Source organism: Oncorhynchus gorbuscha, linkage group LG09 (genome assembly GCF_021184085.1).
Source record: "Oncorhynchus gorbuscha isolate QuinsamMale2020 ecotype Even-year linkage group LG09, OgorEven_v1.0, whole genome shotgun sequence".
In the NCBI taxonomy this organism is placed as follows: domain Eukaryota; kingdom Metazoa; phylum Chordata; class Actinopteri; order Salmoniformes; family Salmonidae; genus Oncorhynchus; species Oncorhynchus gorbuscha.
The window spans coordinates 81,353,959-81,371,982 of NC_060181.1; the positions used below are offsets into that span (position 1 = coordinate 81,353,959).

Below are 18,024 nucleotides of genomic sequence, written 5' to 3' on the forward strand. Positions count from 1 at the left end.
TGACCTCAACCCAATTGAGATGGTTTGGGATAAGTTGGACCACTGAGTGAAGGAAAAGCAGCCAACAAGTGCTCAGCATATGTGGAAACTCCTTCAAGACTGTTGGAAAAGCATTCAAAATGAAGCTGGTTGAGAGAATGCCAAGAGTATGCAAAGCTGTCATCAAGGCAAAGGGTGGCTACTTTGAAGAATCTCATATGCAAAATATATTTTGATTTGTTTAACACTTTTTTGGTAAACTACATGATTCCATATGTGCTATTTCATAGTTTTGATGTCTTCACTATTATTCTACAATGTAGAAAATAGTTCAAATAAAATAAAAACTTGAATGAGTAGGTGTGTCCAACCTTTTGACTGGTACTGTACAGCTAAAACTCTATAGCTGCATTGATGTTTTTCAGTTATGATACTTTATACTGTACTTCTGCTGATCTGAAGAATGTTTTTCAGTTATGATACTTTATACTGTACTTCTGCTGATCTGAAGAATGTTTTTCAGTTATGATACTTTATACTGTACTTCTGCTGATCTGAAGAATGTTTTTTTCAGTTATGATACTTTATACTGTACTTCTGCTGATCTGAAGAATGTTTTTCAGTTATGATACTTTATACTGTACTTCTGCTGATCTGAAGAATGTTTTTCAGTTATGATACTTTATACTGTACTTCTGCTGATCTGAAGAATGTTTTACTTTATACTGTAGTTAAGAATGTTTTTCATTACTTTATACTGTACTTCTGCTGATCTGAAGAATGTTTTTCAGTTATGATACTTTATACTGTACTTCTGCTGATCTGAAGAATGGAACTTGTATCACCAGTGTCAACAATGTATCACCAGTGTATCACCAGTTGGGGTGCTGTGGACCAGATCTTTAAGTTAGATTTTGAATAAACATGAAGGCCCAATAGAAAAACATCCCCTTCCAACTGCCCCAATCTACCTCAGTGTTCAGAGATCTAAAGGAACTGAATAGGTGTAAACAATATGGTGGAAGCTCCCGTACGTCTACTGGAAGATTAGGTGGAGCCAATCACATTCCTTCAGATCTCTTATATCCAATAAAGATGTAGGATCTTCATTTGATTACTCCTTTGTTGTTGACCATTTTTCTGCACGGCAGGAAATGCAAACTTGCAGTGTATTCAAATTTTTAAAAGGCCATCTAGTGTATAATCCACATAATTAAAATGTCCTGTTTCTGCAGGATTATTTTCCTGCTGTGGCAAACTGACTCAAATTAAGTTCCTACATCTGTAGGCGCAGTAGTGGCTAGAGTAAGTAGCTTAAGAACATAATAGGAGTCTCTATTCTCTGCTCTACCTGGGTTACCTCAGTCTCTGTTTACGCTTCCAGGTGAAAGGTCAAGGTCTGTTTTTCCAGACAACCCCTGGTCAAAGTTCATGTTTATCTCGCTGCTGGTGACAGGAGAGGAAAAGAAGGGGTATGATTCCAGTAAGGGATGAAAGACTAGAGGCGTGGAGATGGAGAGATGAAAGGAGGTTATCTCTCTCCCTCTCTTTCCCGGAGTGCATTGATCCGTTAGTGTTTAGCAGCCTGGGGTGAGTGGGTTTGTTGGCCCTGGGCCAAGTAGAAGTGCTGATGTCAGGGCTCCTATCCCCAGCCCTGGTGTGAAGGTGCATGCACTGCAACTGGAACAGGGAGAAACAGTCGAGGTGGACATCCAAGTTCATTGTTAGACCTACTTGTTATTGGTGGCTTGGCTGCATTGTAGTCTTGACTAGCGTAGTTGAATGCACTTATTGTCACATTTATAAGTCACTCTGGATAATAGCATCTGCTGAATAACTTAAATGGCAATGTGGAAATTAAGTTAATATGGCTTCACAATAAAATCTTTCTGACAGCTGAATGTTGAACTCAACTGAACTGTAGTCTTCACCACAGTGGACTGAGTTTGCCCTCTAGTGAATTTATCTACTACTACATCAGACAGCTTTTACATGGACAGAAAAAAACGGATGTACACTGATGGGCTCCCCAATGGTGACTATCGAGCCGTGGTGTGTAGCTGTAGCACAATTTTGGTGACCTTATTTGACATTTTCTGCCATTTTTTGAGACTTGGTTCGATCCAACCCCGGGAAAATACATGAGTATTTACAATACTTGTTACACTGTACTTTGATTTTAAAACATTTACAAAAGAGAGTTTATTCCCTCAGAAGTTGGTACACTGTACTTAAAACAATAATTACACTACAACTTGTGATAGAGTTTAGTAAAATTTATTCAGTTTATAGATTTTTTTTTGTCTTTAATAATGTTTATTACCTCAGAGCAAATCGTTTTACAGGAGAGGATGGGACACATTGTGATTAACTGAGTGCCTCTTCAGAGCAGTAACATCCATACCCTGTGAGATGCAAAGTAGGTCAATAAAAACTAAATCTGAAGATAAACACATAAAGTGGATTGTTCTACTTTCAATATTCTACCTCTGCAGTTACACTGTATTCTACCTCGGCAGTTACACTGTATTCTACCTCGGCAGTTACACTGTATTCTACCTCGGCACTTACACTGTATTCTACCTCGGCAGTTACACTGTATTCTACCTCGGCACTTACACTGTATTCTACCTCGGCAGTTACACTGTATTCTACCTCGGCAGTTACACTGTATTCTACCTCGGCAGTTACACTGTATTCTACCTCGGGAGTTACACTGTATTCTACCTCGGCAGTTACACTGTATTCTACCTCGGCAGTTACACTGTATTCTACCTCGGCAGTTACAATGTATTCTACCTCGGCAGTTACACTGTATTCTACCTCGGCAGTTACACTGTATTCTACCTCGGCAGTTACACTGTATTCTAACTCGGCAGTTACACTGTATTCTACCTCGGCAGTTACACTGTATTCTACATCGGCAGTTACACTGTATTCTACCTCGGCAGTTACACTGTATTCTACCTCGGCAGTTACAATGTATTCTACCTCGGCAGTTACACTGTATTCTACCTCGGCAGTTACACTGTATTCTACCTCGGCAGTGTTACACTGTATTCTACCTCGGCAGTTACAATGTATTCTACCTCGGCAGTGTTACACTGTATTCTACCTCGGCAGTTACACTGTATTCTACCTCGGCAGTTACACTGTATTCTACCTCGGCAGTTACACTGTATTCTACCTCGGCAGTTACACTGTATTCTACCTCGGCAGTTACACTGTATTCTACCTCGGCAGTTACACTGTATTCTACCTCGGCAGTTACACTGTATTCTACCTCGGCAGTTACACTGTATTCTACCTCGGCAGTTACACTGTATTCTACATCGGCAGTTACACTGTATTCTACCTCGGCAGTTACACTGTATAATACCTCGGCAGTTACACTGTATTCTACCTCGGCAGTTACACTGTATTCTACCTCGGCAGTTACACTGTATTCTACCTCGGCAGTTACACACTTCATGAGCAACACCTATTTGTTCATTTTTTCATACAACAAAGCTGGATAGTGGTTTTAGGTCTGTTTAGCATAAACAGTTTGATATGGGAATGTAAATGCATTCCTCTTTTGTTCTCTTTTGCTCCTCTATTGTTCCTCAATCAAGGAGGCTATGACATCACGGATTCCCATCAGAACAGCTCCTTCAATGCCTAAAAAGTTGTGTCAAATAAAATCACTTTTGTAAAAAATGTGTGTGTACTTGACTATATGTATAGTTGGGATATTGCTTTTCAAATGTAAAGTTCAGAAATAGCTGGAGGACGTTTTGCATTTGGAGGACATTGCATTTCCATTTTTATGCATATAAAGACAACATGAAAAACGAAGAAGATTGGTATAAGTTAAGGTTTAACTAGGCATATTTATGATAGTGTTGGAGAACAATGGACATGCATGTATCTTATTCATAAAGACAACATTGAAGCAAATCAGAGAATATTACTTTACTTTGAGGTTTACTTTAATGAAATCACAGACATACTGTATTTATGATAGTGTTGGAGCACAATCCTTTGTACAACAAAATATACAGCAATGTATGTTCAGTATTATAAACTGGGTGGTTTGAGTCCTGAATTCTGATTGGCTGAAAGCACATGCAGTTGTACTGCTCTAATTACATTGGTAACCAGTTTATAATAGCAATAAGCCACCTCTGGGGTTTGTGATATATGGACAGTATACCACGGCTAAGGGTTGTATCCAGGCACTCTGCGTTGTGAACAGCCCTTAACTGTGGTATATTGGCCATATACCACACCTCCTCTGGCCGTACTGATTAAATGTCAAATAATGAACAGTGAAATAGATACAAATCAAACGAGAGTCCAAACCACTTCCATCAATGAAAATAGTGTCCTGTAGCGAAGCATAAAACATTCTACTGCAATGGTTTTACAAGTTGGATTGCACAACACAGAATGAAGGGTTTGAAAGGATGAAGTGGCTGGTTTTATGTGTTCATTTCGCTTACTTATAATGACGTATTTAATAGAACCTCCTTTGATAGTTTAAGCAATAGCCAAATGAATTAATCAGGAATAATGTACAATATAAATCATGCTAATATAACTTGTCTGTGTAAGCAGTATATAAGAGAACTAACGGGACTGCCCCGGAGAGCTCCTGACCGATGTGTACTATGGTGCATTAAGTTTGTTGGAACTTCTCCAGTTAACTGACAATAAATAATGATTCGTTTTAAGTTTGACTTTGAGTCCCTGGTGGTAATTTCCATGACAATTTGGCATCAAGGACCAGATGATTGATTCTGCCTGCGGAGCTTTCCAGTGAGGAAAACCGGTGGCACATTTCATGAAGCAAAAGACAACGAGGACCCACCCAGACCCTTACTGTGAGCTGCCCAAAAGGAGACACGTCATCCGCGAACAATTGAGGGACAGAGCTCCCGACCGACGTGTACTATGGTGCATTAAGTTTGTTGGAACCAGTTAACTGAAAATATAGAATGATTCATTTAAGTTTGACATTGAGTCCCTGGTGGTAATAACCATGACAATAGATTTGCAGCTCCTATTTATTTCTCTGTGTAGGTGTGTATAGAGTCACTACCCTTCTCCACCATCCATCTCTTCTTTTCAGCCTCATAAAAGGCAGACTGTTGGAGCTCCCTCCAATGCCCTGTAAAATGTACAGGGGAAACACTAGGCAGTAGAAATTTTCCTACCACTCAAGAAAAGCTGATATGGGCTGTTGGATATTTGTTTCAGCGGCTGCTGGCAAAACCTGTACAGACGGCCGGAGGGATGCTCATCTCTTTCCTCTGTTCGCTCCTTCCTCACTGCCCCCTCTGCTTCGAGGCCTCCGGTTCCCATTGAAAGAAGGCGGCGGAAGCTAAATCGTCAAATGGAAACATTGAGGTGAGGCCTTCTGCTGGGTAAGTGCAGGTGGCAGGGGACATGACTGAGGACATGACTGGGACACTGACTGTTTCACTCTCTACAGTAACATAATGCCACAGCTGTGTGTCGCTAGGAGCTTCTCTGGGGTGGTGTTAAGAGCAGAGCAGATTCACCCGCTTTAGGATATCTTCTTCCCCGTGGTGATTGGCCAGTAGCCTATCACTGGCAGCTCTAATGGGCTCTGTCTATCGGCCGTGGTACAAGATGAAGACACGACCTCATCTCTTGATGGGCCCAGTGGAGAAGCCGTGAAGGGCAGTGGAGGTGTGGCTGGCAGAGGTGTGCTTGGCAGATCTAAAATAGGCACAATATTATTTTAATGACAAAGCTTTTACTATACACTAACCCGAATCAAATCAAATGTTCAAAACAAATCAAATATAATTAGTCACATGCGCCGAATACAACAGACCTTACAGTGAAATGCTTACTTACGAGCCCCTAACCGACAGTGCAAACTTCAAGTGTGTGTGTGTGTGTGTGTGTGTGTGTGTGTGTGTGTGTGTGTGTGTGTGTGTGTGTGTGTGTGTGTGTGTGTGTGTGTGTGTGTGTGTGTGTGTGTGTGTGAACGACAGAATGACTTAGTGCCTGCACACATAAATATGTGTGTGATATAATTTCAATTACCTGTATCCAGCAGGTACTCTTCAGAGCAATCCTCTTTTGTTGTGGCAGTAGCTGTTGCCAAAGGGGAGCAGAACAGGACAGCCTGTTGGGAAGACCACTGTTAGAGCTGGGCCTGCGCCGCTGTGGTCAGATCGGTCTGTTGGAGCTGGGCCTGCGCTGCTGTGGCCAGATCGGTCTGTTGGAGCTGGGCCTGTCCTGCTGTGGCCAGATCGGTCTGTTGGAGCTGGGCCTGCGCTGCTGTGGCCAGATCGGTCTGTTGGAGCTGGGCCTGCGCTGCTGTGGCCAGATCGGTCTGTTGGAGCTGGGCCTGCCCTGCTGTGGCCAGATCGGTCTGTTGGAGCTGGGCCTGCGCTGCTGTGGTCAGATCGGTCTGTTGGAGCTGGGCCTGCGCTGCTGTGGCCAGATCGGTCTGTTGGAGCTGGGCCTGCGCTGCTGTGGCCAGATCGGTCTGTTGGAGCTGGGCCTGCCCTGCTGTGGCCAGATCGGTCTGTTGGAGCTGGGCCTGCGCTGCTGTGGTCAGATCGGTCTGTTGGAGCTGGGCCTGCGCTGCTGTGGTCAGATCGGTCTGTTGGAGCTGGGCCTGCGCTGCTGTGGCCAGATCGGTCTGTTGGAGCTGGGCCTGCCCTGCTGTGGCCAGATCGGTCTGTTGGAGCTGGGCCTGCGCTGCTGTGGCCAGATCGGTCTGTTGGAGCTGGGCCTGCGCTGCTGTGGTCAGATCGGTCTGTTGGAGCTGGGCCTGCCCTGCTGTGGCCAGATCGGTCTCAGTAGAGAGGAGAGCCAGAAGGTCATGCATGTCATCCCAATTACCTTAAATGAGAATGATCATGAAGCTAAACTATGTGAGTGAGCGTGTGATTGAGAGGCAGAGTGATCATGAAGCTAAACTATGTGAGTGAGCGTGTGATTGAGAGGCAGAGTGATCATGAAGCTAAACTATGTGATTGAGAGGCGGAGTGATCATGAAGCTAAACTATGTGATTGAGAGGTGGAGTGATCATGAAGCTAAACTATGTGATTGAGAGGTGGAGTGATCATGAAGCTAAACTATGTGATTGAGAGGCGGAGTGATCATGAAGCTAAACTATGTGATTGAGAGGTGGAGTGATCATGAAGCTAAACTATGTGATTGAGAGGCGGAGTGATCATGAAGCTAAACTATGTGATTGAGAGCGGAGTGATCATGAAGCTAAACTATGTGATTGAGAGGCGGAGTGATCATGAAGCTAAACTATGTGATTGAGAGGCGGAGTGATCATAAACTATGTGATTGAGCTCAAAAACTATGTGATTGAGAGGTGGAGTGATCATGAAGCTAAACTATGTGATTGAGAGGCGGAGTGATCATGAAGCTAAACTATGTGATTGAGAGGCGGAGTGATCATGAAGCTAATCTATGTGATTGAGAGGCGGAGTGATCATGAAGCTAATCTATGTGATTGAGAGGCGGAGTGATCATGAAGCTAAACTATGTGATTGAGAGGCGGAGTGATCATGAAGCTAAACTATGTGATTGAGAGGCGGAGTGATCATGTCGCTGTGCTGTTTCTTTTTGTTGCATTCAGTCACTAAAATCCACAATACGAGCTTTTCCTGACTGCTTAGAGTATTCTCCCTGACAACCCCTGCTCTGTGTGTTCATATAATACAGAAGTTTAGCAAGAGTCTGAGTCCTTGTAGTAGGATATTCAGTGATTAGCTTTGGCATCAAGATCTTAACTGACATAGGCTTAATCATGTGAAGTTTCACAACCTTTAGGGCTTAGTCATCACTCAAGTTTAATAACAGATGTAGGCCACATTGGAAGTGTGTACGCACCTCTCAACCTTTGTAATATGCGTTCATTGACACGACCGTTGTTGACAAATGCATTCCATATCTGTTGTTTCACCTGAGTGCAGACCAATAAGCCTGCTCATGATCCAACTCAAAAACATTGACCCTTAGTGGTCTGTATATTGACTTTGATCTCAGGCCCTTCTTATGAACAATTCTTCTTGTTATTTATGAACAAGTCTTACAGATGAATATATTCTTTCCACAGCTTATCAGCGTACACCCAATATGTTCCCCCTGTTGATGATGCTATTATGCATTATGGTTGAACCAAAAGATTTAATGTAACACATGTTTTATTACAATGATGTATGTTAATATTATGTACAATATCTAACTATGTTGCCATATGATAATAATAGTCTAATATATTCAACATGTTGTAAACTATTTTCTTTTAACAGTTTCACTCAATTCATTCTTATTAACCTAATAATTATGTCACACTGCTCACTATTGTCATTGGTTGCACTAATTGAAATGTTTGTCTACATAACCTGGTTGAAGTATTCATGACATTACCCTGAAGAAGGCACAGTGATACCAAAACGTTGGTGTTTTACCCAATAAATGACTGGGAGTTTATATATATATATATATATATATATATATATATATATAATTGTATCTGTGTGTCGCCAGCTCATGCTTTTTACGTTCCAATTCATGTCAGTCACTCTAAATCTCAATCTGAATTTGAGTGAAATTACATTTGACTCAATATGAAGTCATACCTTAAGCAAACACTTTTCTCTGGTCCTTCCTGCTAGGGTCCGTCGGCTTCACATTCGAGAATGAAGGACCTAGGGTAAAGGCACATTCACATGAAGTATGCATAACTTAGAACGATAACCATACAGTAAATGATGTGGCCACATTAATGAATTAAATTCAATTTTAATGAGATATTTACCACCATTGTCTATCCGGCACCCACTGCAATGTTGGCAGCTTTTGGTTTGCTGTGTGTTTATTTAATACAACAACACATAGTTACACCGTTAGCAATAACAGACATGGAAATCATTCTCAATCTGTAAATGAATGAGACCAGGTGTCTCATCTGACTGAAAATTGCAGAGACTATCATTATCTATTTTCTTTTGAAAATCTTCCACTGAAAGACACACTTCTATCTAGTGAGAAGGCACAGAACATTGTAGCTTTAATTACCTGGTTGTCCCATTGAGGTCAACATCATTTGTTCATAGGAGACCTGCTGTTTATTTTATTTAACCTTTATTTAACTAGGCAAGTCAGTTAATAACTCATTCTTATTTACAATGACGGCCTACACCGGTCAAATCCGGACGACGCTGGCCCAATTCTGCGCTGCCCTATGGGACTCCCAATCACGGCCGGCTGTGATACAGCTGGATTCGAACCAGGGTGTCTGTAGTGAGGCGTCAAGCACTGAGATGCAGTGCCTTACATGCTGACCAGACCGGATACGTCACATGCGCGAGCGTTGCAAAATAAATGTAGAAATCCATGTTATTCAATTAATGCACCTACACTGCTCGCGCGCAAACGAGCGTCTGCGATGCCAAGGGGTAAAATAGAAGTCCTTTCTATTTCTGACGCAGATCGCGCTGCAAGTCCTGCCTCTCCCATCTCCTTATTGGTTTATAGAAGCAGGTACCCACGTGCCATCTCCTCATTGGTTATACTCATGTGGGTGATTGAAAGACGAACTGTGTTGCCGGTGTAGTAATACTATGACATTTTAGATGCCAATCACCATATAAGTTCAAATATGAAAAAGCCTGGAAGGAGGAGAGATGACTAGAAATGATTCGGCTGACCGTTTTATGTGTGGTGTTTAATTGTCGGAGTAGAGGACCTTGTGCATTTCAGGTAAAATAACAACTCAATGTTTATATCCCAGGACAAATGAGCTAGCAACAGCAAGCTAGGTAAATAGGACAAATTAGCTAGCAAGTGCAAGCTAACTAGCTAAATTTCCATACATGTTTAATGCTTTTCAACCTGTACCCAAATTAAGCTAATTGGTTGAGAGTTTGTTTTATTATTTTAACCTGCATGTCGTGATCGCTTTTGGGGTGGGTGGACAAAATACATGTATGCACGATAGCGCACGCGCGACTCCGGAGCACCAAAGGCTGGAGTATTTTCACTACATAAAGCTGTATGTGTGATCGCTCCATATGTTCATTTGTCAATTTCTAAGCCCAACTAGCAAGTGTTCAGGCTATATTGTTGTCATTCAGTAAAGGTGTAACGTTAGCTAGCTACTGCAATGTTACTGTACTTGCCTACTGTAACCTACAGCCTACAACCAAGCTAGATAGCTAGCTACAAAGAAACAATCCATTTCATCAAGTATTTTCAGCTAAATATATGTAGCTAGTGCGATTACATACCCAAACAACATTAGAGGTGATTAGAAAGTTCTAAAAGCAAACGTGACATACCTGTCTTTTTGGCGAGTGCTGCTCTGCTGGCGAACTGGATCTAGAGATATCTTAAATTAACTAGCTTGCTAGCTTTGCAGCTAGCTATCTTGGACAAATATAAAATAAAATAATTGCAGTTGTGTTGTAAGTAGTATTTTCCAGATGGAGAAATGCCAGATCTGTCTGTAATAACTAACATTAAATAACGGAGATCTGTGTACAGTGGTTGTTCGCTCCTTGCCCGAGACTTACCCGTGCCCATAGAAGTCTGTTTCGCTAAACTGTCTGCTAAACTTTGGCATAGGACACGGAATACAGAGTGGAATGTTAGCTAAGCAGACTGGTACCCAGACCAACTGTAGCCTGTATCCCAACGCTGCCACCAATATGATATCATATATAGGATACAGTTATGAAAATGCATGATATTTTATAGAAATTATTTTATTGAATGAGTTACACAGTATGAGGACTGGGAGGTGAGAGGAATAGTTTTGGTCTGTTTACTCATCATAAACTAGGGACTACAACCCGAGGACTCTTGTCTTACTCCTCAATGAGTCCTGCTTATACGGTATTTATGAATGAGCATTTGGGAAGACACCTAACAAAACACCTAAAATATGGTTGAGTGATGACATAATATGAGAAGAGGATGCAATCATGTATAGGTGATATGGAAATAAATCTCTGAATCTGACCCCCATTGACCAAGACCAAAGGGCAGGAAGAGTCATGTTAGCCAATGAGAGCCTTCTACATTCAAAAGGCTATGATTGGGTCAAAACTAATTATATGAAGGATTGTTGGTTACAAGTAGCTTGTAAGGTCTGGTAGCTTAATTTCTTCCATCTAATTAATTTGATACTTGACTGATTCAGGGCTGGTTCTAGGGTTCTAGAGTTCAAGAGTTCACCATCAGAAGAAAGAGGGGAGCAGCAGGGAAGGGTTCATGTTCTAGATTTGGGACACCTGCCAGTTGGCAATATACATTCTAAAAAGGTGTTTGAAAGTACTGTAGATTTAAAACACACAGGAATCTTGAAATGCAAAGTCATACATGCATCCCTCTCTGTCTTTGACCAAAATGGCAAATCTAGTATATCTAAATCTATCTAGCTAATTGTCACAGGAAGACTATTGCATTAGGCCTATCTAGGGGGCAACAGGAAATCTAGTGATTAAGAGTGACTGAAAGGTCACTGGTTCAAATCCCGAGCTGGCAAGGTGGAAAAATCTACTGTTCTGCCCTTGAGCAAGGCACGTAACCCCTAACAACTGCTCCCTGGGTGCCAATGATGTTGATGAAGTCAGCCTGCACCACTCTGATTCAGAGGGGTTGGGTCAAATGCGGAAGACACATTTTGGTTGAATGCATTCAGTTATGCAACTGACCAGGTATCCCCTTTCCCTCTATGTTCTGTATGCACAGGAAGAGTAAGGCTATTCAGTTGGCATGGTCAAGTATATCAGTGTAATAATAAGAATATACATGTGCCTTTCTTTGGGTTCTAGCATATGATTAATAATCTTCAACATGTGAAATAATGTGAACTATTGCTGCACAGAACTACTGCTGCACAGAACTATTGCTGCACAGAACTATTGCTGCACAGAACTATTGCTGCACAGAACTATTGCTGCACAGAACTACTGCTGCACAGAACTACTGCTGCACAGAACTACTGCTGCACAGAACTATTTGCTGCACAGAACTACTGCTGCACAGAACTACTGCTGCACAGAACTACTGCTGCACAGAACTATTGCTGCACAGAACTATTGCTGCACACTAAGTAGATTGAGTGGCTGAGTGAACAGATAAGTGTTTGACGACTCTCTTCCTCTTTTTAAGGATTCTTCTGCACACAAACTACAAGCCATGAAGTTTCTCCGTCGACAAGAGCAAGTGTGTGTGAGCGTGTGTGGAAACTCCTTCGGCTTGTGATAAAACGCACAAACACTCTGCATAGACATGGCAAGCTTTACCCCCCCCGTACTAAGAGAGTGTGTGTGTGTGTGTGTGTGTGTGTGTGTGTGTGTGTGTGTGTGTGTGTGTGTGTGTGTGTGTGTGTGTGTGTGTGTGTGTGTGTGTGTGTGTGTGTGTGTGTGTGTGTGTGTGTGTGTGTGTGTGTGTGTGTGTGTGTGTGTGTGTGTGTGTGTGTGTGTGTGTGTGTGTGTGTGTGTGTGTGTGTGTGTGTGTGTGTGTGTGTGTGTGCGCCAGTCTGGACTCCAATGTCATACACATACAGTGCATTCTGAAAGTATCCACATTTTGTTAGGATACAGACTTATTATAAATTGCATTAAATCGTTTTTTCCCTGATCAATCTACACACAATACCCCATAATAACAAAGCAAAAACTGTTTTTTAGAAATTGTTGCTAATTTATTAAAAATAAAAAACAGAAATATCACATTTACATAAGTATTCAGACCCTTTACTCAGTACATTGTTGAGGCACTTTTGGCAGTAATTACAACCTCGAGTCTGCTTGGGAATGACGCTACAAGCTTGGTACACCTATATTTGGGGAGTTTCTCCCATTCTTCTCTGCAGATCCTCTCAAGCTCTGTAACATTGGATGGGGAGCGTTGCTGCACAGCTATTTTCAGCTCTCTCCAGAGATGTTAGATCGGGTTCAAGTCCGGGCTCTGGCTGGGCCACTCAAGGACATTCAGGGACTTGTCCCGAAGCAACTCTTGCGTTGTCTTGGCTGTGTGCTTAGGGTCGATGTCCTGTTGGAAGGTGAACCTTCGCCCCAGTCTGAGAGTCTTTAGGTGCGTTTTGGCAAACTCCAAGCTGGCTTTCATGTGTCTTTTACTGAGGAGTAGCTTCCGTCTGGCCACTCTACCATAAAGGCCTGATTGTTGGAGTGCTGCAGAGATGGTTGTCCTTCTGGATGGTTCTCCCATCTCCACAGAAGAACTCTAGATCCCTGTCAGAGTGACCATTGGGTTCTTGGTCACCTCCCTGACCAAGACCCTTCTTCCCCGATTTCTCAGTTTGGCCTGGCAGCCAGCTCTAGGAAGAGTCTTGGTGGTTCCAAATTTCTTCCATTTAAGAATGATGGAGGCCACTGTATTCTTGGGGACCTTCAATGCTGCAGATACTTTTTGGTACTCTTCCCCAGATCCGTGCCTTGACACAATACTTATGTAAATAAGGGTTTTCCATTTTTATTTTTAATACATTTGCAAAAATGTTGAAAAACCTATTTTCACTTGTCATTATGGGTTATTTTGTGTGGATCAATTAGGATTTTTTTGTTATCCATTTTAGAATAAGGCTGTAAGGTAACAAAATATGTAAAACCTCAAGGGGTCTGAATACTTTCCGAATGCACTGTACATACACACACACTTTCAGTGATGTTGCCACAGCTTTTATTTCACTGTTCTGTTTTTCATAGTGAACCACAAGGCACTGGAGGTCTTGGCCTATAGCGGCAGGACTGATGTATGCTTAATGTAACATGTACTGCTAACTGTAGCATATAATGCTAAATGTAACATGTAATGCTAACTGTAGCATGTAATGCTAAATGTAGCATGTAATGCTAAATGTAGCATGTACTGCTAAATGTAACATGTACTGCTAAATTTAACATATAATGCTAAATGTAATATGTAATGCTAAACGCAGTATTGTAACTTTAAGGGCCTGGGTCCGGCTGGACCAGAATAACATACTGTACTTTCATATCTCACATTGTTTATGGTTATTTGGCAACTCAAATCCACTCTACATATTCTCATAAATTTCATAAATAAAATACAAATTGAAATAGAGATTATGGTGGCTGTTATGTTAAGTAGGAAAAAGAAAAGCAATATATTTACAACATAACCATCACTATGCCTGTGTGCTAGCAACACTTAACCTATGGTGATCTCTCACTGTGACAAGCCAGTGGTAACTCCCATTCTTAAATTAGTACTGTAAATTTAAAGAGTAAAAAGATAAAAGACATGAAGAACAATAACAATATCTATAATGGTAACTCAGAGCTGAAAGTCAGTGGCATTGAGTGAAAATAATAAGGCAAATAGATAAGATTCAATAGCACCTGACTTGCACAAACACCCCCTTTCAAAATGGACGCCAGTTTACAAATGGGGAGGGGGGGGTGTACTCAGTGCAGTCGTAAACTGGGCGCCATTCATTAGAGAAACGTTGTGATAATGTTAGTAAAGAGTTCTGCATGATGGAGCGAAGGGCCGGTTGGTGTTATGGCTTGGTCTCCGGTGTGTGTGTGTGTGTGTGTGTGTGTGTGTGTGTGTGTGTGTGTGTGTGTGTGTGTGTGTGTGTGTGTGTGTGTGTGTGTGTGTGTGTGTGTGTGTGTGTGTGTGTGTGTGTGTGTGTGTGTGTGTGTGTGTGTGATCTGCTCTTTCGGCGATCTCTGGGTATTTTGTTGTCTGTGTGTCTCTGTCCCTCTCCTCCCTCACACACAGTGAAATAGCACCATCCTTTGATCAATAACAAGACGTCAAGCCACACCGCGGAAAGATTGGTGGGGTCACGGGTTGTGGTGGGAGGTTAAGGGTCACAGAGAGGTCAGCGGCGAGGCCTATGTCCTCTTCATGCACACCTGGCAACGACTAATGTGGGTCCGGAGACTTCCTGCCTTTAGCGTGGTGGGTATGGGTTTCCTGGAACGAGATGTGAGACGACATCAATCAATCAAGACCATGCCAGAGTTCTGGTAGCCAGAAAGGAAAAGATAGAGGGAGAGAGAGAGAAAGAGAGTTGTTCTTGGCTTACGTAAACATCTCATTGTCCTCGATGGCGGCCAGCCAGAAGCTGTAGGAGTTGGCGTAGTAGTTGCAGGTTCCACGCCCGTGACACTCGATGAAGGGAGCGCTCCGGAACTCTTCTAGACAGGAGCCAGGAGATGCCAGGGCCTGGCCAGAGCCCTCAGCACCTGCACTGGTATGCTACACAGAGAGAAGGGCGGAGAGAGATACAGAGAGGAGACAGAGAGAGTACTGCTACTGATAAAGAAGGTAAGTGCTGATACAGAAGGTAAGTGCTGATACAGAAGGTAAGTGCTGATACAGAAGGTAAGTACTGATACAGAAGGTAAGTGCTGATACAGAAGGTACGTACTGATACAGAAGGTAAGTGCTGATACAGAAGGTAAGTACTGATACAGAAGGTAAGTGCTGATACTGAAGGTAGGTGCTGATACAGCAAGCATGGCGTTGTAATATTCGTTTAGTCTCTCTCACCATGACGAAGGAGTAGCCAATCCAGAGTGAGTCCCAGCCATTGGGGCATGATGGGATCATGATATTCTGACTGTGTACTGCTATCACCATGGCAGGAGCCTCACACACAGAACACCTGTTGGCATAGGTAGAGGTCAATACACATGCTATCCATGCACGCACACTTACATGGATGCACACAACGCAAACATACGCAGACACATACAGTGCCTTGCGGAAGTATTCGGCCCCCTTGAACTTTGCGACCTTTTGCCACATTTCAGGCTTCAAACAAAGATATAAAACTGTATTTTTTGTGAAGAATCAACAACAAGTGGGACATAATCATGAAGTGGAACGACATTTATTGGATATTTCAAACTTTTTTAACAAATCAAAAACTGAAAAATTGGGCGTGCAAAATTATTCAGCCCCTTTACTTTCAGTGCAGCAAACTCTCTCCAGAAGTTCAGTGAGGATCTCTGAATGATCCAATGTTGACCTAAATGACTAATGATGATAAATACAATCCACCTGTGTGTAATCAAGTCTCCGTATAAATGCACCTGAACTGTGATAGTCTCAGAGGTCCGTTAAAAGCGCAGAGAGCATCATGAAGAACAAGGAACACACCAGGCAGGTCTGAGATACTGTTGTGAAGAAGTTTAAAGCCGGATTTGGATACAAAAAGATTTCCCAAGCTTTAAACATCCCAAGGAGCACTGTGCAAGCGATAATATTGAAATGGAAGGAGTATCAGACCACTGCAAATCTACCAAGACCTGGCCGTCCCTCTAAACTTTCAGCTCATATAAGGAGAAGACTGATCAGAGATGCAGCCAAGAGGCCCATGATCACTCTGGATGAACTGCAGAGATCTACAGCTGAGGTGGGAGACTCTGTCCATAGGACAACAATCAGTCGTATATTGCACAAATATGGCCTTTATGGAAGAGTGGCAAGAAGAAAGCCATTTCTTAAAGATATCCATAAAAAGTGTCGTTTAAAGTTTGCCACAAGCCACCTGGGAGACACACCAAACATGTGGAAGAAGGTGCTCTGGTCAGATGAAACCAAAATTTAACTTTTTGGCAACAATGCAAAATGTTATGTTTGGCGTAAAAGCAGCATAGCTCATCACCCTGAACACACCATCCCCACTGTCAAACATGGTGGTGGCAGCATCATGGTTTGGGCCTGCTTTTCTTCAGCAGGGACAGGGAAGATGGTTAAAATTGATGGGAAGATGGATGGAGCCAAATACAGGACCATTCTGGAAGAAAACCTGATGGAGTCTGCAAAAGACCTGAGACTGGGACGGAGATTTGTCTTCCAACAAGACAATGATCCAAAACATAAAGCAAAATCTACAATGGAATGGTTCAAAAATAAACATATCCAGGTGTTAGAATGGCCAAGTCAAAGTCCAGACCTGAATCCAATCGAGAATCTGTGGAAAGAAATGAAAACTGCTGTTCACAAATGCTCTCCATCCAACCTCACTGAGCTCGAGCTGTTTTGCAAGGAGGAATGGGAAAAAATTTCAGTCTCTCGATGTGCAAAACTGATAGAGACATACCCCAAGCGACTTACAGCTGTAATCGCAGCAAAAGGTGGCGCTACAAAGTATTAACTTAAGGGGGCTGAATAATTTTGCACACCCAATTCTTCAGTTTTTGATTTGTTAAAAAAGTTTGAAATATCCAATAAATGTCGTTCCACTTCATGATTGTGTCCCACTTGTTGTTGATTCTTCACAAAAAAATACAGTTTTATATCTTTATGTTTGAAGCCTGAAATGTGGCAAAAGGTCGCAAAGTTCAAGGGGGCTGAATACTTTCGCAAGGCACTGTATCTCCTAGGTGAGAGCAGAAACATACACTGAGTGTACAAAACATAAGAAACACCTTCCTAATATTGATTTGCACCCCCTTTGTCCTCAGAACAGCCTCAAATCATCAGGGGCAATGTTTTGAAAGCATTCTACAGGGATGCTGGCCCATGTTGACTCCAATGCTTCCCAGGATTGCATTAATCATGTTGTTTGGGTGGTGGACCATTGTTGATACACACGGGAATCTGTTGAGTGTGAAAATCCCAGCAGAGTTGCAGTTCTTCACATAAACCGGTGTGCCTGGCACCTACTACCATACCTCGTTCAAAGGTACTTACATCTTTTGTCTTGCTCTCATTCAACCTCTGAATGGCACACATACACAATCCTTGTCTCAATTGTCTCAAGGCTTAAAAGTCCTTCTTTAACCCATCTCCTCCCCTTCATCTACACTGATTGAAGTGGACCCCCCCACACACACACACAGCTACCTGCTGATGAAGGGCCTGATGCCCTGGCCGGTGATAGGGTCCATGTTCATTGGCATGGGCTCAGGGGAGGTAAGCCAGTAGGAGTAGTCGTTACGGGAGGCAAAGTAACAGACGTTGTTGATGTTACAGAAGAGGAAGGGCATGGGACTGAACTTCCTCAGACAGCTACCAGCCGTACCTACACACAGACAGAGATA

At 42.5% G+C, this 18,024-nt stretch overlaps 3 protein-coding genes across 4 annotated transcripts in view; 1 reads left to right on the top strand and 2 right to left on the bottom strand.

Moving 5' to 3' along the window:
* The window catches only part of LOC124044151 (cystathionine beta-synthase-like), an 882,911-nt gene that overhangs the window by 102,584 nt on the left and 762,303 nt on the right, over positions 1-18,024 (top strand). The gene's annotated exons all lie outside the window — the stretch shown is intronic.
* On the bottom strand, positions 2,247-11,908 carry LOC124044163 (ion-translocating oxidoreductase complex subunit C-like). Its single transcript, XM_046363664.1, has 5 exons — positions 10,309-11,908; positions 8,787-8,835; positions 8,608-8,676; positions 6,040-6,846; positions 2,247-5,706 (listed from the first exon to the last, which is right to left on the bottom strand). The coding sequence occupies exon 4, from the start codon at positions 6,830-6,832 to the stop codon at positions 6,140-6,142; it is 693 nt and encodes a 230-aa protein (XP_046219620.1). The 5' UTR covers positions 6,833-6,846; positions 8,608-8,676; positions 8,787-8,835; positions 10,309-11,908; the 3' UTR covers positions 2,247-5,706; positions 6,040-6,139.
* Positions 13,662-18,024, bottom strand: part of LOC124044146 (collagen alpha-1(IV) chain-like) — a 103,102-nt gene continuing 98,739 nt past the window's right edge. For both annotated transcript variants that reach the window (XM_046363633.1, XM_046363634.1), the window contains exons 45-48: positions 17,828-18,005; positions 15,524-15,638; positions 15,057-15,229; positions 13,662-14,944 (exon numbers count right to left, since the gene is read on the bottom strand). In XM_046363633.1, the coding sequence (XP_046219589.1) occupies positions 14,863-14,944; positions 15,057-15,229; positions 15,524-15,638; positions 17,828-18,005 (548 nt within the window). In that variant the 3' untranslated portion in view covers positions 13,662-14,862. The remainder of the gene's footprint in view (positions 14,945-15,056; positions 15,230-15,523; positions 15,639-17,827; positions 18,006-18,024) is intronic.

Bases quoted from the DNA above. Each gene is read 5' to 3' on its own strand.
- LOC124044163 (XM_046363664.1), bottom strand. From the start codon at position 6,832: ATGCATGACCTTCTGGCTCTCCTCTCTACTGAGACCGATCTGGCCACA.